Source organism: Archocentrus centrarchus, chromosome 6 (assembly GCF_007364275.1).
Source record: "Archocentrus centrarchus isolate MPI-CPG fArcCen1 chromosome 6, fArcCen1, whole genome shotgun sequence".
Taxonomy (NCBI): domain Eukaryota; kingdom Metazoa; phylum Chordata; class Actinopteri; order Cichliformes; family Cichlidae; genus Archocentrus; species Archocentrus centrarchus.
Window position 1 is genome coordinate 23,137,503 of NC_044351.1, and position 23,358 is coordinate 23,160,860.

The following is a 23,358-nucleotide window of genomic DNA, read 5'->3' on the forward strand; positions in this document are numbered from 1 at the left end:
CACAAAGGAAGTTATAAGCTCAATAATTTAACCCAGGGTTTCCCAGTCTACCTGGCTTGCAGTACAATGAAACTGCTTTAAATGTTTGCAGCCAACAGGAAAAACTCAAGGAATGAAGTTGCATCTAAAAGTCTATATATTACTTATGACACCACTGAAAAACTTTAGACCCTACTACTATCTGTGAGCTGATTTCCTAAGTATTTACTAGGAATGGTGACGCTATTTGCTTGAGAACTGATTGATCAGTAGGGATCAGATTCATACAGTATCTGCTGATCTCTAATATTGAATAAACCTAGGTCTGAAGCAGGACAGGTCTGCAGCATTAGTTACCATGGAGATGTACGGGAGTACACAAATAGGGAACCGCCTTCATAGTACAGAAAACCCAGAGCCAATCCTGAAGTTACCTGGATAAACCCAAATCCTGCTTCATAGTACAGGCCTCAGTCATCCTCACTGATTTCCCACTGTGGGTGATTATATCATCAGTCTCCTATGTGCACACCATTATTTCATGACTAATATTAATTATTAATAGTGCCCAGCAAATATGCATGCTTTGCCAGGTTTTCTAGGTTGCTCAGAAGACTGTATTTATCCTGTTCTTCTTCTCTGTATTTGTTTTTGGGACCACCTGCCTGGCCCTCACCAGTGTCTGCCAATATTAGCCTTTTGGTTGTGTTTGCCAGTTTCTACTGTATTTTTTGTTGATGTCTGTGAGCCTGCTGATCCACCAAGCTTAGTTTACTAAACCTGCCTTGCCTTCTGCAGGCTGTTCACACCCAGTCAGCAATACACCCTTACACATATTCTACAATATATGAACTGAAAGTTGTATTTAAATTACTACATACAGTATTTGAGATTTGATTTACTCTGCACTTAGACATCCTTTAGGCATAATTCTTTTTATAACAAAACATTGCACAAAATTAGTTCAGGATTACAAATCATGGTGTTTTCTGTTCTATTGCCTAGTTGGATATGAAATCATGCATTTTACAAAGAAATTACAGTGGTAAATGCTGCACATTTTGAAAAAAAAAGCAATTATAGAAGTTTGGGGAAAGTTTGGGACGAATCATATGTGAATCACAAAAAAAAAAAAAAAAATCACAAGTGAATATAATCCTATTTTTTCCTGAATATTTTATTTTGCTACAGCAGCACATAAAATCTTGTTTATGTTTATGCGACATCAACAATGCTGCTTTGTGTATGAGCACACAACGTCCTTATGCAAGCCTGGTAGCGGTCGACATGGCCTAAAGAGAGTACTTCAATTACACATGAATGAACCAGTGAACACACTGAGCAGCACTCTTACTTTGTCCCTCTTTTCAACCATCTCATAAAAATTACAGAATAAAACTCAACCAGAGCCTCCTGCAAATACTTGGCTGCTGCTACCAAGGAAGCAATTTCTAAAGTGCTGTGTTGCCTTAGTCCAATGCAGCATTTTTATCATTTCAACTGAGAATCTATAAATCCAGTTGCAAATGGTTTTGTGTTTTACCTTTAAAGACACTTTTAGCACCCTGGCCATCCTGCTGATGGGAAAACATTTCACAAGAAAAACTGGGTCTTGCTGATTAGCAATAACTGAACTTTCAAAATAAGAGTGAGGGGACTGCCCATGGATGAAAATATTTCAAAAAATTCCAAAAATCAGCCACAAAAAAAAAATTGGCTATGTTACATGGGCAGCCAGCCTGAGTAAAGTCTGTGTGTAAAAGACAATGATGTTTGCAAGAGAGATGTCTCAGCAGAATAAATAAATCAAATGCATATATTTCAATACAAACTTGTCAAACTGATTAATTTATCACATGAACAGTCTTAAATCAAAAGGCTTAATTTATGTTTCCACATACCACATCAATTGTACTTGCAGTCACTATTCCATAAGATGGTATTATATACTTCCTTTGTTACTTTCAGTGAAAGTTTCTTTCAGCTGCTCCTTTATTGACAAGCAGTCACCACAGCAGGTAGCTCCGCATATTTGATTTGACAGATTTTTACACCAGATGCCCTTCTTGACAACCCGAATGGGATTTGTGTCTCCTCCTGGTCTTAAACTTGGGATCTTTCATTTGTTAGGCGTAAACCACTGTACTATGGAGCCACAGTCATACCTTTGGTACTTTCAGTATCATATTACTGCAACTAGATTTCAACCCAACACATCTAGACCAATTTCACAGACAAAACTCTTCGCCATCATCATCAAAACACCAAAAAAGAAAAAAAGGAAAGAAAAGCTGCTCATTCCTTCACTGGAGAAACTCAAAGCAATTTCCTTCCACGCATATATCTCCAACCACTTTTTAATTACTGTATTTCATGTATATCAGCCGCTCGATCCAAAATGTTGCACAAACAAAAAGCGCACGACCGTTTGGGCTTACCTTGGTGTGGAGCTTGGACAACTGCTTTTCATCCAGGTAGGTCTGAGTGTAGACACGTCTTTTATAGCGGAACTGAAAAAAAGGACAAATATAAGAGGCTAGGCAGTATAGTTCTTATTGCTTCACTATGCAAAAAAATTACAGTTACTACAACCAAAACTGTCATGCAGCGTCAGCTGCTGAGCCCTGCCTGTGTAAAATAAATGAATTTCAATTAGCTTGCACTATGAGATGGAAAGTGAGAGAGCAGAAAAAACATATTTTGGCTTATTTAATAACTTTTAGTGTCATTAGGGAACGAAATACCGCTGCATATGGCTGTCATCTCTTTCCAGCACTCCCTCATGTCATCTTTTCCATATATTAAATCTTGTTTGAAAACCCAACATTTGTACCTTGGCGCTTGAGTACAGAATATAAATAGCACAAAAAAGCACAAAAAAAGTCGTACAGGAACAGCACTGCATATGGATTTGAGAGAAAGTAAGAAATTAAGAAAAAAAAACAAGAAGTTTTTCCCACATTTAGAAAAAATATTCTCTACAGCTAGAAATATTAGTTAAGAAAAAAAAAAAAACAGAAGCTGAAGTTGAACTCTGCTCAGCAGACACTGAATGGATTTTATCCACCCTGTCAATACAGTATGTAATAAAATAAAGTCAAAAATCTGACCAAATGAAAGACAAATAAAAGTCAAAATTCAAAAAAGGATTTAACACCAAAACCACTTGAGTACAAAAGCACCTGTCAGAAAAATACAGTAGCGATATCTAACATAGGTCTTCCTCAGTTAAAGGTAAATAAGTACAGTTGTATACAAAAATACTACAGACAACATAAAAACACACCTGACAAATCCCCACAATCCTCCATGACAAGGTAATAACTTAAGAGATATGGCATGTAAAAGGAACATCTCACAGAAGGTGACTTTTTCAGAAAGAGAGTTTGGGAGGGGTCATACTGTACACATTGTCAGCAATTTGTTTTGGACTCTTGTAATTTAGTTAGAGCTTAACAGGTGTGAAACAAAATACAGCTTTCTGAAAAAAATCTTCTCTTGGAAGAGAGTGCACTAGTTACAGGGTTTGGCATATATGGTGCAACTAGGGCTATGGATATGAGAAATGATGAAGGTTCTCGGCCAGAGGAGGTCCTCATGTTATTTTGCAGCAACAGATGATGACATGAGATTAACTATTTCAACTAGTGAAGCTCAGTGGTTCTCAAATGTTTTTGTAACAAGGAACTGCACACATTTCCAAATATCATAACAGTGTTTTTTTATTATAAAGAAGACTAAATCCAAGGCACGCCTGCCGAACTCCCGAGGTCCCCATGGAGTGAAATACACTACAAAAGTATTCACTCGCTCATCCAAATGAGTGAATTCAGGTGTACCAATAACTTCCATGGCCACAGGTTTATAAAATCAAACATGTAGGCATGCAGACTGCTTCTACAAACATTTGGGAAAAAATGGGTCGCTCTCAGGAATATGTGATATTGTTTCCTGTGGCTGTATAATTGGTTAAAGCTGTATCTAATAAATGAAGAGAGAACATGTTTATAATTGAATAATCATACCAAAAAATAGAGATGTGGTGAGTGGTGACACAAGCTTTCACTACTGCAAAATAATTCGTCAAGGTTTCTGATCCTGTACCATTCAACTTTGGTCAGTAGCCATATCAGAATTTATCAAAGGCCAGATCATTAGGTCTGTTGCAAACTGCTTGTTTTGTAGACAGGTTTCACTGAACACTGATAGCCTGTAATAGCTTTAAAACTTCTGCAACTTTTACTGCCTAGGACTCCAAGCATTTCACGTCTCTCTGCGACTGTTTGTGTACGTGTGTGCATGTCTGCTTCTCCAGCCATGTGTGGCAGCCACCAACAGAGTAAATCCACAACAGTGCACAGGATTTTGAGCTGCTAATCCAAACCTGTCAATCTTCTCTACACCCCACAGGCCTAAGGGAATAACTGCAGGTCAATACACAGTGCTCAAACAAAGTAGCAGCAGACACTTGTGCACACACAAACTGATCAATCCACCCCTATTGAGCTAAATTGTAAGTTTTAGGAACTACAACCCTAGATCCAAATAAAATTAGAGACAGTATAGGCTAGAGATGCAAATGGACAAATGGCACTGACAACATACCCACGTTGTCAGGTCTTGCATCACTTTGGCTCTTAAATTTTATCGTATCTTAAATGCTGTTGGAACTTCTGCAGAAGTACAGGAGGTAAAACTGAGTATTTTAGAGACAGGGTAAAAAGACATGCTGCAGCAAGTAAAAACCTGAAAATGTGTAGACTTATTTGAGTAGAATACCAAAATCAAAGTAATAAACTTCTAAATGAATGGTTTTTTATTCTCAAGCAGAGACATTAGATCCTCTAGATTCTTGATTTGCAGTCAAGAATCTAGCAAAGTAACATGGCTAATTTCAAACGGAAACACTCCAAAAATTCTTAACATTTCAGGGAAGAATTTACTCTTTGGTAGATCTTTATTTTGTTCTCCATCTCTTGACATGTCACAAAATCACTGAAAACAAAGGTAACTAGTCATAAAAAAAAAACTGCCCATCAGCCACTGTCTGCAATTCTCATAGATCAAAAAGCATGATGGACAAGCACTGCAATTATCTTTGAGAGATGACAGCTGCTGCAGACGACACACTGCCATTGACTACATCATTATTGCCTTTGGGTTTGACTGGCGCATCAGAAAAAACATACATCACACCTAAAATGATGCAGACATGCGTGCATCCAAATGCTGCATGAACCTGCATGTTCCGGTGAAGCGTAAACACACATATAGACAAACGATTGCTGAATGAGTTCTAAGATGACTGACAAATAACAGGAACCGTGATGAGAAAATGATCAGAGAAACTATTACACTGGCCTGTAAATGTAATCATGCTGCCATAGTAACAAAGGCCCCCCTCCCCAATAAAAACCACAGGTGCAAGATGTATTTATTACTAGGTTCAGTGCAATATGGCTTAAAGATATTAAGGCCTGGATGACCTCTAATTTCCTGCTTCTAAATTCAGATAAAACTGAAATTCTTGTTCTCGGCCCCACAAATCTTAGAAACACGGTGTCTAACCAGATACTTACTCTGGATGGCATTACTTTGGCCTCCAGTAACACTGTGAGAAATCTTGGAGTCATTTTTGACCAGGATATGTCCTTCAATGCACATATTAAACAAATATGTAGGACCGCTTTTTTGCATTTGCGCAATATTTCTAAAATTAGAAACATCCTTTCTCAGAGTGATGCTGAAAAGCTCATTCATGCATTTATTACTTCTAGGCTGGATTATTGTAATTCATTATTATCAGGCTGTCCTAAAAGCTTTCTGAAAAGCCTTCAGCTGATCCAAAATGCTGCAGCTAGAGTACTGACAGGGACTAGAAAGAGAGAGCATATTTCTCCCATATTGGCTTCTCTTCATTGGCTCCCTGTTAAATCTAGAATAGAATTTAAAATTCTTCTCCTCACATACAAGGTCTTGAATAATCAGGCACCATCTTATCTCAAAGACCTCATAGTACCATATCACCCCAACAGAGCACTTCGCTCTCAGACTGCTGGCTTACTTGTGGTTCCTAGGATACTTAAGAGTAGAATGGGAGGCAGAGCTTTCAGCTTTCAGGCCCCTCTTCTGTGGAACCAGCTTCCAGCTTGGATTCGGGAGACAGACACCCTCTCTATTTTTAAGATTAGGCTTAAAACTTTCCTTTATGATAAAGCTTATAGTTAGGGCTGGATCAGGTGACCCTGAACCATCCCTTAGTTATGCTGCTATAGGCCTAGTCTGCTGGGGGGGTTCACATAATGCACTGTTTCTCATTCACCTTATTTACTTTGTTTATACTCCACTCTGCATTTAATCATTAATTGATATTAATCTCTGGCTCTCTTCCACAGTTCTCTTCCCTCAGCCCAACCGGTCGCGGCAGATGACTGCCCCTCCCTGAGCCTGGTTCTGCTGGAGGTTTCTTCCTGTTAAAAGGGAGTTTTTCCTTTCCACTGTCGCCAAGTGCTTGCTCATAGGGGGTCGTTTTGACTGTTGGGTTTTCTCTGTATTATTGTAGGGTCTTTACCCACAATACAAAGCGCCTTGAGGCGACAGTTTGTTGTGATTTGGCGCTATATAAATAAAATTGAATTGAATTGAATTAAAAACTCATTCATCATTGTGCTTAGAAACAGCTATATACAGTACGATAGGATAAAACCTTTATAAAATATAAAGTATCAGTGTTTATATAACAGTAAATTAAAGATCACTTAAACTAAAAACTACGTGCAGTACATGAAAAGATCTGCACTGTGTGTAGGTATAGTGACACTGGTGTGCATTGTTGGCCCCTATTATGCAAAGCGAGCACCTCTCTCTGTTGGATGTGTATGAGAAGCAAGATGCCGCTGCTGTGAAGAGGATGCAGGCTGGAATGATTAGGTTACTCTAATCAAATATGAAGTGTTATATTAAGCCCAAGTTTCAGTTATCCAAATGTTGTGCCCAGGAAAGGAATTAAACAAACTGGCAGTTATTAGTCAGGTTACAGTTAAAGAGAGGGCTGTGGAAAGGTAAGTCAATTCAATTCCCTTAACAGCCATACTTACCACTGCTACAGTAATATGTACTACCACCTTTTTCTCTAACACTACAAAATAAAGAAACCCAGCATTATTTGTAATGTTGAATTGCTGTAAATTTTCAAGACTGAAACAGGATATGGGCTGAGTTGTTTCATTAAGCAGTGCAGGAGGCACTGATTGGTTGATTTGTTTGCCAGTACTTACATCTGGTGTTCGGCTTTTCCTAGCAATACTCTTGGTAATAGTGTGCTTAGTATTCGTGTATTGCTTTACCTAAACCATGCAAAGATCATTTTTAGGACAATACATCAAAATACACTCAAATATAGGAAGGAAAGAAGAGCAATTCTAATGTGAGTTGATTTTCCACCGAGCCAAAAATCATTTTTGAAGCTGCATGCAGGGAAAAAGATTATGTACGATGCCGTGGCATGTACAACTTCTTTCTCTTTTCTTATCGTACATCAGTTGAAGCCTCATAAATATACATGATCCACACCTACCTCAAGGTAAGGTACAGGAGCAATGGATGGGAAGGGGTATTCCCTTAGCCGTCTCTCCTCATCCAGAAACTTGCCAGCCCTGCCATTGTATGCCGGCTGGAATAGGCCATAGTTTAGTACATCCTTCAGGCTCTGGTTGAGAGTACACAGGATTCGCTGCTTGGACAGCCAGATTGGAGCATCCACATTGAATTTTAAACATTTCTGCAGAGAAAAGAGTAAAAAAAGGGAGGAAGGTTAACTTTATAGCATTTTTAAACATAACACATAATGCACTTATTTTAAATTAAGAGACTGAGAAGTAACATATAAGAATAATATTTAACATTAAATATATAATGACCTGTTTCATCACAGAGACATATACTGAACGTCCAGTCTCATACATGGAGAAGAAGCTGTTCATGTATATAATGAGCAATTCACATGCTGTACAAAAATTTTGAGCCACCCCTCATTCCTTTCCATTTTGCTTCCAAGAAGAATTTTTAAGTGCTCTTGAGCAACAGGATAAAAAAGGCACAGAATTTAAGGGATGAACCAGTGTTCTGTCTACACATAACAGACAACTTTTAAATTGTATCTTTAGGTGCTTTGTTACTAGCAGCCACTCACAAAACACATAATTTGTTCAAATTTCTTTAGTCGAATACATGAAAAATGCCAAAGTTAACAAAGTTCGACAGGCATAAAATTATATTTTATTTCCAAAAACCTATTAGATGAAAACTTGACATATCTTGGCAAGGTGTGCTGTGTGTCCTTAAAACATGAGGAAACTGGAGGACAAAAATTAAGTGGCAGGCCTACAAAACTATCAACAGCAGATGAACAGTATCTGAAAGTCATGTCCTTAACCCTGTAAAGCCTGAGCCATGAAACGATTGCTAGAAAATTCAAAATTTTTGAAAATGGAGAAAGGGACAAAAAAAAAAAAAAAATCCAACAAAGACCTGCCACAGGACCTGAGGGATGCATCTGCCTCATCAGAAATGGTCTCTGTGGAAGGTTGGCTCCTCCTCCATGAATTGCCACCTTATCATAGTGGAGGGGTTTGTGTGTCCCAGTGATTCCAGGAGTTATGCTGTTTGGGGGCTTTGCCCCCTGGTAGGGTCTCCCATGGCAAATTGGTCCTGGGTGAGGGGCCAGACAAAGAGCAATTTCAATGACCATATGGACCATATGGACCATACAATAAGGGAATAGCGCGGGATAGAGTTAACGGGGCTGCACCCTGGAGTCAAGCCTGGGGAGGGAGCTCGAGGAAGAGCATCTGGTGGCCAGGAATTGACTCGTGGTGCCCAGCTGGGTGCAGCCTGAAGAAGAGATGTGGGCCTGCCCTCCTGTAGGCCCACCACCCACAGGAGGCGTCGTAGGTGTCAGATGCAATGTGTGTCGGGCGGCGGCCAAAATTGGAGGCCCTGGCTGACCCATCCCCGGCTTTTGAGGTTGGCTACTGGGACATGGAATGTCACCTTGCTGGTGGGGAAGGAGCCTGAGCTAGTGCACGAGGTTGAGAGATACCGGTTAGATATGGTTCTAGTGCTCAGGCCATGTGTTGAGGGCTCACCTCAAGGGGGGGTATGAATATTGTGACTGGTTGAAGCAATTCCCTCTAGTTACCACACTGCAGAGCCTAAGCTGCAAATGGCACAGAGAGAGCATAGAAAGTACAAAACCCATAAGTAAATCACTCATTATTACCTGCAATATCAACTCGGAACCTCAATTCTATTCCATGTAGCTTCACTGCATTTCTGACACTGATACACAAAAGTGAAAAAAATCTCATTTTCTACCAGCAACATGTCACTAATAACAATCATATGCAACTGCCAACCCGCAGATGCATATTAGCTCACCCCTTTAATACTCTGAGCTTGTTAAAGAAATAACTCAGCAAAAAATATAGATTTATAAAATATAGATATAAGAAAAAAATAAAAAATTACATTGGTTCTAGGTGCAAAGAAATACGGGTATGCATAATTCGCACAGTATTATATAGTGATGTAGGATTCATGTTTTTGAAATATTAATGAATGTGAAAAACAGTCTATACTAAGTTTTTTACACATAGCTCCAAATGTCAGCTAAATCAAAAGCAGGCTTTGATGGTACCATATTATTCTACAGTCTTGGCCTGTTGCATGATGTGCTCTGTATTGAGCTCAACCAGCAGAATTGCAAAGATGTGTCTGAATCTGAATTATTACTGCTATAGGCCATTTAACAGTTTAAGAGTTGTTTTTGCATGTGTGCAAGGCTTTGTCCCTTAAGAAGCAAGTGAAGAAAACATTTTAAAAAACTGTCAGCCACCAGCGCTACCCCTCAGCCTTAGGTGGCACAAATCCCCTTGGAAGTACAAGTTCTAGAACACAAAACAAGTAAGAACCAGGAATAAGAAATGCTAAACTCATAATAAATATAAACCACTGAGAATACTGTCACCTTCTATGATTGGCATTATTTTGGTAAGAACTAAGTCGTCCAAGATTTTTAGTATTTGTTATGAATTTGAACATCCTAGGTCACATTATTCTGGAATTATTATGTTCAGAAAGTGGAAAGCTGGCTGCCCACACTCCCGGAGGGGTGACAGCAATACCCAATCAGCCTATTTAGGCTCAGAGGTAAAAATGGTTCAGCAAGTTGCTATTGATGGTGTTGTAGGTGTACATTTGAATGGAAACTCTCAATTACGCCTCTTGTCTTGAAGAGAGAGAATTATATGAGAAAATTTTAGGATCTGTTTAGCCTGATATGATCAGTCCTACTGATTAAAAGCTGATAGACAGTATCCTCTTTTATGCATCAACCAGGTGGTCATATCAAGAGTTTTTGGAGCCAGCAAGTCATGATGTCCTCTAAACAATTCTAAATAGCCCATAGGTGTGAATGTGAGTGTAAATGGTTGTCTGTCTATGTTAGCCCTACGACAGACTGGTGACCTGTCCAGGGTGTATCTTGCCTCTTGCCCTGTAGCAGCTGGGATGGGCTCCAGCACCCCCGCAACCATAAATTGGATAAGCAGAAGAAAATGAATGGATGGATGGATGAGTTTCTTTACTAAGATGTCTTAATAAATGTCTGGCTATGTAAAGCCATTAAATCAAGCCATTACTAAAACGTAATGTAACGTGGGGTTTCCAAAGGAAGATGACACTTTTCAAAGTCACTATTATTAGGCCTGTTTTTCAAACACTAGTTTTACTAGGCATTTTAGCATTTCATCTTTCAGAACAGTCTATCAGAATTTTAAAACCAATGACTGTTTCTCCTTTCTCATTGACACTGCTTTAACTTAACAACTTTTGAAAGCTATTTTATTTATCTTTCAAAGTAAGGTTTATACTAATGGTTAATTATTTCATATTTCTTAGTGAGGAAAGCAATCCAACATAGAAGAAATGCATCTTCACTTCTAGATAGGGTTTTCTTTTTCATAAAACTGTGGAACTGAGAGCTGGAGATTAAGAAGGTCACTTGTTACAGACTTGTTGACACGGGGAAATACTGTCATCTACTAACAGCAGCAAATAATCACAGAGACAATAATTTATGTATATGAAAGATTGATGAGCATTTCTTAATTTGATAAATTCCTACTGTGAGCCTGAGTGTGTGATAATATACATAAGACAAGATTACTTTCTGTTTTATTAGACTGTGCAGTTAAAAAAAATAGTCAAACCCAGGAATAACAGAAGTAACTGCTGAAGATTAAATCTGATACATGCATAAATATAACAGTCTGCCATTATAAGCATAAGCAGAGACAGAAAAGAAAAAGGATCATGGGGTGAACCCTGTAATATTGGTTTTGATCAAAACCTCCAGGATTCATCTGTCTGGGCACAGTTATATCACTGAGCAGAAGGAACTGTATTTTGATAGTGCTCACTAACCACAATACAAAAGTCTTTCTGAAAAAAACTGAAATAAAGAAACATTTGCTGCTCTGCTGCTGAATTTCTTTAGTGATACATTAAAATAATTATAATTTGTGATATAAAATACAACCTTTTTAGATATTTAATAAGGATGTATTTTGGTATTCAATTATTCAGCCAAATACAACTGAGTATATCAGTAACAGCAACTTTGTTAAAGGAGAATCTCTTTGGGGCCACAGCTAGTATGCCAGCCTAGTATGTCAGGCTCACACGTTTTACGGTCCAAACCAAACTACTGCAGCATCTGTGTGCAGCACAGAGGTAAACACAGACAGCAATTAGAGCAAGACGACAAGTAAGCACTTTGTGTCCTTTTATCTGTGATATGAACTGATTGAAAGCAGCAAGTTCAGCCTTAGAACCCAACCTAATTCACAGCCGTGAAAATTGCTTCACTTTTCTCATGTAATACACATGTAATATGGTAGAAAACTTGATATTGAGATGGCAGAGTCATGCCCTTCTGCCGCTTTCGTCACGCATTCTTGGTTCGAGACCAGCTAGTCTGCGGGGCCGGAGTTGAACCCGTTTTTTTGCAGAGCACCGAGTGCTTCCGCAGTGGAAAACCAGCCTAATGGTTCAAATAAAGGCACTGGCTCCGGAACCCTGTTGGTGGGAAAGACGCTTAATAAGAGCTTCTAATAAAGCACAGCTGTACAAAGAAAGTTACTTTTCATAATTTATCAAAGAAATGCTTTAACATTAAAAAGAGATGTGGCCAAAGCTTGCAATTTATGATTATGAGAGACAAAATGGGGATACTGCATAACTGTCCTTGATCAATTCAACATTTTTACCAGATTTTTTTTAAATTAAATAAATTATTTTCTTGCATGTCAAAGTTTACTGTCTTGTTGCATTGCCAAACTTCTCCTAAGCTCATCGTGGACTGCTGCTATAGCCCGCCCATCCATCCATCCATCCATCCATCCATCCATCCATCCATCCATCCATCCATCCATCCATCCATCCATCCAGCCATCCATCCATCCAGCCATCCATCCATCCATCCATCCATCCCTTCTGCTTATCCAGGGCTCGGTTGTGGGGACAGCCACCCTAAGCAGAGAAACCCAGACCTCCCTCTCCCCAGCCACCTCCTCCAGCTTCTCTGGGATAACACAGAAGCATTCCCAGGCCAGCCAAGAGATATAATCTCTCCAGCATGTCCTGGGTCTGCCGCAGGGCCTTCTTCCAGCAGAACAGCCCAGAACACCCAGGAGGCATCCTAGTCAAATACCTGAACTACCTCAACTGGCTTCTTTTGAAGTAGAGGAGTAGTGGCTCTACTCTGAGCTCCTCTTGGATGACTGCACTCTTCACCCTATATCTAAGGGAGGGGCCACTCGCCCACCCAGTGGAAATGAGAAAGCTCATTTCCACTGGGTGGGCAAGTGGCCCCTCCCTCATTTCCACTGCTTGTATCCGTAATCTCATTCTGTCGGTCACTACCCAAAGCTCGTGGCCATAGTTAACCCTTCAATACTGAACCTGTCGCCGGCGATAGAATGTACTTCAAACACGCTGCCATTCACTGACTTCCAGCAACAATTACCATAATAACCCTATATTGGCTGTGAAGCGCAATTTCTAAGCTTTCTGAAACCGTTTGAATTTTTCCGATAGGACAAATAGTCACGTAATAATGGTAATTCAAAAATCCTTTGATCAGCCGCCTCGCAGGTGATACGCTCCATGTTGACCAGCTGTTCACAGCAAGTAAGGGCAGTTAACGGGTGCTTCAGGGGCAATCGCCACTGTTATAGGGTTAAGCATAGGGATGTAGACTTACCGATAAATCGACAGCTTCACTTTTACGCTCAGTTTTCTCTTTACCACAGCGGACCATTACAACATCTGTATCACTGCAGCTGCAGCCCCAATCCATCTGTCAATCTCCCACTCCCCTCTTCCCTTACTCAGAGCTGGAGCACACCCTCCGGTCCCCCTTTGAAAGATGGGAACTACCACCCTGGTCTGCCAATCCAGTGACACTGTTCCACATTTCCTCATGATGTTGCAGAGGCATGTCAACCAAGACAGCCCTACAACATCCAGAGCCTTCAGGAACTCATGGCAAATTTTGTCCACCCCAGGGGCCCTCACATCAAGGAGTTGTTTGACCACCTCAGTGTCCTTACCCCCAGTTATGGGCGAGTCATCCCCCTCGTCCCCAGACTCTGCTTCAGCTACAGAAAGTGTGTCAGTGGGATTAAGGAGGTCCTCGAAGTATTCCGTCCACTGCCCAACTACAGCCTCAGCTGAAGTCAGCAGCGCCCCATCCTCCACTATATACTGTGAGAGTAGAGCACCGTTTTCCCCTCCTGAGTCACCTGACGGTTTGCCAGAATTGCTTCAAGGCAGTCCGTAAGTCCAAACTCCTCCCACACCAAGTTTTTGCTTCGACCACCACCTGAGCCGTGTTCTGCTTGGCCTGCCAGTACCCATCAGCTGCCTCTGAAATCCCACAGGCTAACCAAGCCCCATGGGACTCCTTCTTCAGCTTGATGGCTCCCTTCACCTCCGGTGTCCACCATCTGGTTCAGGGATTACCACCGTGACAGGCACCAGCCACCTTGCAGCTGCAGCTCTGTACGGCAGCCTCAACAATGGAGGTGTTGAACATGTTCCATTGGACTCAATGTCCTCAACCTCCCTTGGAATGCTGTTGAAGTTTACACATGTTTATAGGACCCCATTCCTACTAGAATGCTCAAAGAATTCCTATCATTAAATAATGCTTCAGTCTTAAATATGATCAATCTATCTTTATTAGTTGGCTATGTGCCACAGGCTTTTAAGGTGTAAGTAATTAAACCATTACTTAAAAAGTCATCACTTGACCCAGCTGTCTTAGCTAATTGCAGGCCAATCTCCAACCTTCCTTTTATCGCCAAAATTCTTGAAAGAGTAGTTGTAAAACAGCTAACTGATCATCAGCAGAGAAATGGTTTGTTTGAAGAGTTTTAGTCAGGTTTCAGAAATCATCACAGTACAGAAACAGCATTACTGAACGCTGCAAATGTTTTTCTTATGGCCTCTGACTCATCTGTGTGCTTGTCCTGCTAGACCTCAGTGCAGCTTCTGATACTGTTGACCATAACATTTTATTAGAGAGCGTGCCATAGGTATTAGATTAGAAAATTCAGACCAATAGATTTTACAATAGATTGAAACAGAACCTTCTTACTGTTAGTCAGTACCTATATAAGTTGTTCATATGCCTACCTAAAATACCAAAATAATTCATGAAACAATGAGAACAATAATTGTTACTGTGAGAAAGGATTAAGAGAAATACTGTCCTCAGGTAAGACACACACACACACACACACACACACACACACGATACATGGATTACGTCACTAGGTCTTAAACTATTTTAATACTATCTTGCTGCCACTAGTTACAAAGGTCCCTCAAAGTTTCACAGAGCTGTCTATCAATGAATGACTCATTTCTTTTCCTCATTTCTGACTTTAAACTACAATGCAGATCCAGAGTGGATATAACATTCAAAGCATCAGAGCAAAAGAAAGAGCATCAGTAGAGTAGAAAGAAAACACGCAGTTACTGAATTGGGAGGTAGAAAAAAAAACAAAAGAGCAGGATAATGAAAAATGCCTCTACACAGCAAGAAGCATAGTGTGCAATTATTGAGAATATGCAACTCTCTCTCTCTCTCTCTCTCTGTGTGTGTTAAAGAGAGAGAGAGAGAGAGAGAGAACTGTTTGGACAGTGCAATCACAAAACCTTTGGAAAGCACTGGGTGGTAGAAAATATAAGATGGAAATGTGATGAAACTTTCTTTCCAGAAAACTGATTGCCACTTTTCAGGTGTTAGAGTTTTGGCATTAAAAGACTTAACCAAGAGTAACTTGAATACTGATATTCATGATAAACAGCTGATGGCAAGTCAAATGACAAGGCTAAGCATTTCAATTGATCAAAATGTTGAAGATGTTGGTCTTATAATTTTAAGGCTTAGTTAGGCCAGATATTGAGCAAATGAGTGATCATAGAGTCACATTAACTACATTCACTGGCCACTTTGTTAAGCACACAAAGTGTTCTAGCTAGTGGTTGATCGCAGGTGCTGCGCCTTGCTGAGACTCTCTTGCGCCGGGCTGAGGATTTCACCACTTCATTTTCAGAACTCTGCTGTCACTGCATTTAGCAAACAGGAGCGCACCCCGCGGACTCCACCCCGGCTAGATCGCTGCTTTTATCGCTGCTTGAGCCTGTATGATTTCACTGCAATTTGCAATCTACCACAGAGCAGGGGCAGTTTCATTCACAATGTGCACATTTGATCTCCCTACGGTTGTGCACGCGCTTGATTTCATGGGCTACAGAAATCGAAATGACAACCGGCATGAACGTGAGGAGAAGTAAGAGGAAAAATGAAGATCAAATGAAAATTTCAGGCACGATTTAACACGGGTGGATCATTGCTGACAAGTTTTTCCACGCCTCCACTGTTCTGTGCTGTGAGTGTGCATGTGCGCATGTTGAGCAGAGAATGTCAGCTGTTATTTTTTCTTTATTTCAGCTGTACCCACCAGAATGGATTGCTGTAACCACAGTTTGCTAGCAGAGGCTGAGACGTTGAGCTCAGGTGGAGCGAAAGGAAACGTTTTTCTAGCGTCCAAAGCAGCAGAGCTTGTTCCTGTAACCACCCTAAAACCTTTACTGGGAAACATCTAGAGGTCCTTCATCAACCACCTGATCAGCAACATGAACTTTGTAGCTGCTCCATCCACCGCTGTTTGTTTCGCACAGAGAAAAATCTGCAGTACAGAAGTTAAAATATGCAGATGAATTGTTTAGACAAAAAATTATTTCTTATCCGATTGCTTGATTAATTGATGGAGTAATTGATAGAATACTCGATTACTAACATAATTGAGAGTTGCAGCCCTATTTGTATTCAGAAAGCTATAGTCAAACATTAGTTTTCAGCATCAGTGGAGCTATGAAAGGCCTTCAAGAAAAAACTACAGTTCCCAGCAAGATGATGTAACTTCCTGTTGTTGCATTAAGATCATGATAATTTATGCTCACAACATGGTGGCTGATATTCAAATGTAGGAAATGCTTTTAGCAGCTGATTGATAAAAGATCTGGATTATGTTTTTGTTGTGTATGCTTTTTACGTGATTTCTGCAAACCCATTAGTGGAAGGAAACGGCACTCTGGGACACATTAAGTGCATGATATATAAGTGTAACTCTTCTGGATTATATGCAAAAAATATCACTATCAATGTAATAAGGCCTGATTTAGAGTTCTGCGTCAGTCCTACGTACATAACCGAAAATCCTCTCTGAACCTAACCTGACATGCACCTCGAGAAATGTAACTACAGGTTCACAAAGACTGTGACTAGGCTTCAGACGTGCTTTCTGGTTACATAGGCCCCGTCACTCAATTAACAAGTGGGAGCGGCTTTCACTGGATATTTTCTTTTTTTTGGGCCATTCTCTGTAAACCCTAGAGATAGTTGTGTGGGAAAACACTAGTAGATCAGCAGTTCCTTAAATACTCAGACCAACCGGTCAGCAATAATAACAGCAGCAGTAACAACTTAGAAATACTTCTGTACAGTAATTCAAGAGGCTGAAACACCTATTAAGCAAATTTTGAAGTGATGAGTGGAAAAGCAGAATGTAGGCCAATGCAAGCCACAACTAGTTTTTCATTCTCATACTCTTGCAGTCACGCTATCTCATCTTCATCTTGATATGTGGCTCTTGCCAGCTGTTGCTCCTGCTGTCGATTGTCATCATATAGTATAAAATGTATTTTAAAAGACAAAATTAAATAAAGGCTCAGCATGACTAAAAGAAGTCATGCAGCTTCAATACCGAACACCTGACTGTTTGTAAATGGAGAGGAACTGGGGAGCTGTCCATAAAATGTACAAAATAAAAAAGAGAAGCAAAAAAAACACAGAATGTGTAATCAGTGTGAACTATGAATGAACTGTTTATCCCCAAAGTGCATTATGTATTATACTTGATCCTTTGAAAACTCTTTATTGTTAAATCAGCAAGAACACAGTATGAAGAAGTTTAAAAAGCCCTCTCTTACATGCACAATACTTTAAGCAGTCCTCTTCATCCCTGATCAGATGATAAGACTTTGACAATCTCCCTCCATCAATACCCATCCTGTGCTGCAAAGTGCTTTGCTCCATATTATCGATTAAGCTTAGCTCCCTGAAACCGACTGTCACACGTTTACACTAAGTTGTTTTAGACAGACCTTTCTTTCACTTTCCTGGTGAAGGCTATCGCAGTGCATCTTTTGGTATTCAAACTATTAACTGACAATACTTTTATGATAAGTATACAGCAGCTGAAAGTATTGCCACTGTCACTGTTTGTTAACACAGTTCACTGTGACATCCACAAATGCAGGTTAAAGCTCTATGATCTAAAGAAGAAGCCATATGTGAACATCATTCAGAAACGCCACTTTCTTCTCTGGGCTGAAGCTCATTTAGGATGTACTGAGGTAAAGTGGAAAACTGTTCTGTGGTCAGGCGAATAAAAGTTTGAAATTCTTTTTGGATTCTGCATCCTCCAGACTAAAGAGAAGAGGAACCATCGGCCTTGTCATCAGCGCACATCTCTGATGGTATGAGGGTGCATTAGTACGTATGGAATTGGCAGCTTGCACATCTGGAAAGGCACTATAAATGCTGAATGGTATATACAGTTTTTTTTAGCAACATATGCTTCGATCCGGATGATGTCATTTTCAGGAAAAACCTTGCATATTTCAGTAAGACAGTGCTAAACTGCACATTTCATTTATTACAACCACACGACTTCGTGGTAGAAGAGTCCTGATGCTCAACTGACCTGCCTGCAGTCCAGACCTTTCACCAACTGAAAACATCTGCCACACCATGAAATGAAAGTACTGTTGTGCTGCTAGAATACTATATTAGACAAGAATGGGATAACATTCCTCTCCCAGAAGTCCAGCAACTGGTCTCCTCAGTTCCCAGATATTTACAGACTGTTTTTAAAAGAAGAGGAAATGCTACACAGTGGTAAACATTGCCCTGTCCCGGTTTTTTGGAACTTCAAAAAATCAAATTCAAAATGACCCAATATTTTTGTTAAAGTGGTACATTTTCTCAGTTTAAACATTTGATGTGTTCTATACTGTGAATAAAATGTGGCTTTATGAGATTTGCAAATCATTGCATCCTGTTTTATTTACAGTTTACAAATTTTTTAGAGTTGAAGTGAGGTGTTTCACTAAAACGCATAAATGTGAATGATGCTAAATCACAGTCCACTGTACTATTACTGTACATGGAATGTGTTCTCTTTGGTTCATTCAGTGTCAAAGCAGTCTGATGTTACGTGCAAACTCTGATACCATCAGTGGGTGTGTTGTATTATACAGTTTTAGAAAGAGAGGTACAAACATGGGCTAGTTTGCTAAATAATACCAAGGTGCTAAGACCCTGAAAAGAACAGGTTTAAGAATGAGAACAAACTGTTGAAAAGGGGGTCAAAGTGATGATTCACATTTGCAGTCACTGTGGTCTGGTCTGTTTATCAATGTGCCGCCATGTCAAGCTCATTCATAATCTGGATGAGATCAGACACACTGGGATATAACGTTCTGCTATTTAATCTCCTTCCTGTCTTCACACCCTTTTAACTAAGGCCTTGATCTTTTGTCTGTCTAAATTAGAGATATTAAGTGAAAGATGATGGGAGAAGAGAAGATAGGCTTGAAGAAAGAGATGGGACACAAACTGTAGGTCACACTTGTGGGGTATGAAGGGACAAAAGATGCACAAAGGAAGATAAAAGGTGGCATGATTTCAATTAATCATTGTATTATTATGGTCTAAAGCTAGATGTTAGCTTGCTCCAGCCTCTGACGGGGACGGTCGCATTCTATCTCTCTCCCTGCCCTCCCTATCTTTCCTGCTTGCTGCTTGCTGTGAGAGCGTCTCTTGCACACTGTTCGAATAAGAATAAGATTGAGAGCAATATGGATTTGGCAAACTGGGCCTTCAAGACCATGGATCGAATTTTTTCCACTATGAGATCTGGGAAAGGGGAGCCTGCGTGTCCGAGTGGAACAGACCCGGTTGGATACGTCATCGACTCTTGGAGCTCGTGGAGACCTGTGTGCTTCTCGGCCCTAGAGGTGGAAGACGTGGAAGACGCTTACATATTTGGCTATCTGGTAGCGGTATCTTTTCTGTTTGGGCTTGGAGGATACCTGATTTACCGTGAAATCAAGAAAACCTGGACGGCAGTTCGACATCTGCAGAGGCTGCCGACCCAGGTGGATGGGCTGACCAGAATGGTACAGACTCAGACTCAAAGCCTGATGAACCTGAGCCGTAGACTTGGGGAGTAGCAGGTGAGAGGGGTTCGATCTGGAGATAAGGTACGGTTCTGCTCAGTGAGGACGGTAACTAATGAATTTGGATTATTGGATTTATTGAATGGTTTCCCAGTGAGACTGAAGGCTGTTGAAAAAACAAGCAGCCTGTTCCAAAACAACATCTGCATTATCAGAATTCGGCTCCCTAGCCGGCCTTGGCTGGCAATCATATCTCTCCAGAACTATGTGTGAAGGCCGCCCTCCCCCTCAGCCCTCTCTGTGATTTGTGAAGCTGGATCTGGTGTACCAAGGCTGCTGATGAACTTCCATCACTATCAGCAAACTGTTTGCCTGGGAGCTGGCATCTGGGCTCCACAATGCCCCCACCCTCTCGTCTCCGTCTGCGTCCCCTCCTGACCCTGACCTTACCCACCATACTGCTATCCCGGCTTTATATGTGCAATATGCTTTTTGCTGAGGTGTTTTTTGGAACCTCGTAAGGTGTTCTTTATGAACACAGTATGAGATGATTTTTTTGAACCTAACTATCCCAATGTATCTCTTTCTGTCTCTCTGCTAAAGGTAGCGCCGTTGTGAAACGGTTGCATGACCTCAGACATCTGTCCCCCCCCTGTCTGTGTTATGTTTTTGTTTTGGATGGATGTTCTGTTAACTGCAATTTCCCCATTTGTGGGACTAATAAAGGCATTCTTGATTCTTGATTCTTGATTCTTGATGTGGCTCACTGGGCATTTAGCCATTAAGTCTAAATAGGTTATACAGTATCTAAGACGTAATGATAAATGCTATATATTGATTTATTTTATAATAAATACATTTTGGCAACACTGCAAGAAGAAAACTACCAAATATATGTGATGTGAGTAAAAACAACAGGAAATCTGTACCATGTATGCAACATGTTAATTACATAAACATTACTATTACTAATACCACTACCACAACTACTACTACTACTACTACTAATAATAATAATAATAGTTTTCCATATATTAGTTCATTTCATTATCACTACTTATGGCTCAGATGAACAATTCTGGCCCGAAGTTTTACCTGTCCATTACTATCATGCATTTTGTATTTGTAATGCCACACAAATCTGGCAAAATGCATTACACTCTTAACAACATTCAGAAAAAGGCATATGGATTAAGTGCATTTATCTGACTCAGAAAAAATACAAGCCCATTTGGACTCAAGTTCAGGTGAGTGCAAACAAGTTGATTAAGTGTAAACAAGCACAAGCACACATTGCATCATTCCACATCTGAATTCAAAGTCTGAAAGTGCTTTGCTAATTAAGATGTATTGTTTGTGTGTATTTTTTTTTGAGATTATGTAAGTGAGGATGATGCATGGAGTAGGTCATGACTGTAGTATCTCTAAAGGAACAGATGGCATCCAGAATGAATAGAAAGAGACAAGGCATTGTCGTTGCCTTTTAGCACAAAGTGATGCATTGGCAGAGAAGAGAAAGATGCAGTTGTGTAGTTGTGAAGTGAAGGGAAAGAAAAAGGAGGAGCACAGAGATGATGGAGTGTAATGACTCTCACACAGCCCTGTCTCCATCTCCCAAGACCCCTGGCTGTCGCTGCCCAGATGACATATGCACTAATTAACACCGCTGAGCATCCTACTGGACGTAAGGAGAGCCACGAATCCCAACCAGTATCTTAAAGGGTTATGGTAAAACAGTATAGCCAACATGTGTTTGTTCCATTGTAAATTAGATGACATAAGGAATGAGTTTAATAAGTAAGCTCGGTCACCAGGTACTACTGTGTGATATACATATTTGCGTGTGTGCTTGCAAATAACTGTGGGCAAGCTCAGGTTTTTCTGACAGACTAAATGATCAGCCTCTGTCTATAATTCTCCATAGTCACACTATACCAGTGATTTTAACAATATTTTTTAATTAATCTCTGTTTCATAGCCCACAGTCAGGGGGTACTAGACTCCATGGGTAGTGTAGCTTTTCAGGCTGTTCACATCTGTTAGTCACCTTCTCTAGCATTTCCATATAGCTAGTTGAACAGTTGCAACAGGCAAGTTCATTATGAACCCTGAATAAGAAATGCAATATATGCTGCTAAAAAAATTAAAGGAACACTTTTTAATCAGAGTAAAGCATCAAGTCAATTAAACTTCTGGGATATTGATCTGGTCAGTTAAATAGGAAGGGATTGTTAATCAATTTCATCTGCTTGGTGTAATGAAACTAACAATAGGTATAATAGAAGAGCAACAACGAGACATCCCCCAAAACAGGAATGATTTTACAGCCCTCTGACATTTTTCCCCTCCTCATTTTCTCTGAGTGTTTTTTCACTAGTTTTGAATTTGGCTAGGGTCAGTGTCTCTACTGGTAGCATGAGGCAATACCTGGACCCTACAGAGGTTGCACAGACAGTCCAACTCCCCCAGGATGGCACATCATTACGTACCATTGCCAGAATGTTTGCTGTGTCTCCCACCAGAGTTACAAGAGCATGGAGGAGATTCCAGGCGACAGGCAATTACCGTAGGAAAAGTGGACAGATCATAGAAGTGGCAGAAGGGCGTGACTTTGCCGCCTCAACATAAACTTTTCTACCATATTACATGTGTATTACATGAGAAAAGCGAAGCAATTTTCACGGCTGTGAATTAGGTTGGGTCTTAAGGCTGAACTTGCTGCTTTCTATCAGTTCATATTACAGATAAACGCAAAGTGCGTACTTGTCGTCTTGCTCGTATTTTCTGTCTGTGTTTACCTCTGTGCTGCACACAGATGCTGCAGTAGTTTGGTTTGGACCATAAAATGTGTTCATAGCACAAGACAGGGGAGCGTGTTCTCCCACATTTGCGCTCTTTGGCTTCCATGTCCAGATGAGGACCCCCCACACTCATACGTAAAGGAGCAGTTCGCAAGCGCAGTGGAAACGCGGGCCCATTCCTAAGCTTTTCACCGGTACTTTTGGAAACAGCACTGGCACCGGCACCGGAACCCCGGCGGTGGAAAAGGGGTAAGAGTGAATCTCATCCCCACGAGCCCTCACACCAAGGAGCTGTTTAACCACCTCAGTGACCTCACCCCCAGTGATAGGCAAGTCATCCCCCTCATCCCCAGACTCTGCTTCCACTACAGAAGGTGTTCCAGTGAGATTAAGGAGGTCCTTGAAGTATTCCTTCCATCGCCTGACTATAGCCTCAGTTGAAGTCAGCAGCGCCCCATCCGCACTATAGACCATGTGAGTAGAGCACCGCTTTCTCCTCCTGAGTCACCTGACGGTTTACGAGAATTGCTTCAAGGCTGTCCGAAAATCTTTTTCCATGGCCTCAATGAACTCCTCCCACACCTGAGTTTTTGCTTCATCCACCTGTCAGCTGCCTCCGGAGTCCCACAGGCTAACCAAGCCCGATAGGACTCCTTCTTCAGCTTGATGGCTCCCTTCACTTCCAGTGACCACCATCTGG

The 23,358-nt window shown here is 40.6% G+C and overlaps 1 protein-coding gene across 1 annotated transcript in view; it reads right to left on the reverse strand.

Moving 5' to 3' along the window:
• The window catches only part of shank3a (SH3 and multiple ankyrin repeat domains 3a), a 157,492-nt gene that overhangs the window by 114,150 nt on the left and 19,984 nt on the right, over positions 1-23,358 (reverse strand). Inside the window, exons 2-3 of the mRNA XM_030731876.1 lie at positions 7,556-7,759; positions 2,418-2,489 (exon numbers count right to left, since the gene is read on the reverse strand). Of these exons, the coding sequence (XP_030587736.1) occupies positions 2,418-2,489; positions 7,556-7,759 (276 nt within the window). The remainder of the gene's footprint in view (positions 1-2,417; positions 2,490-7,555; positions 7,760-23,358) is intronic.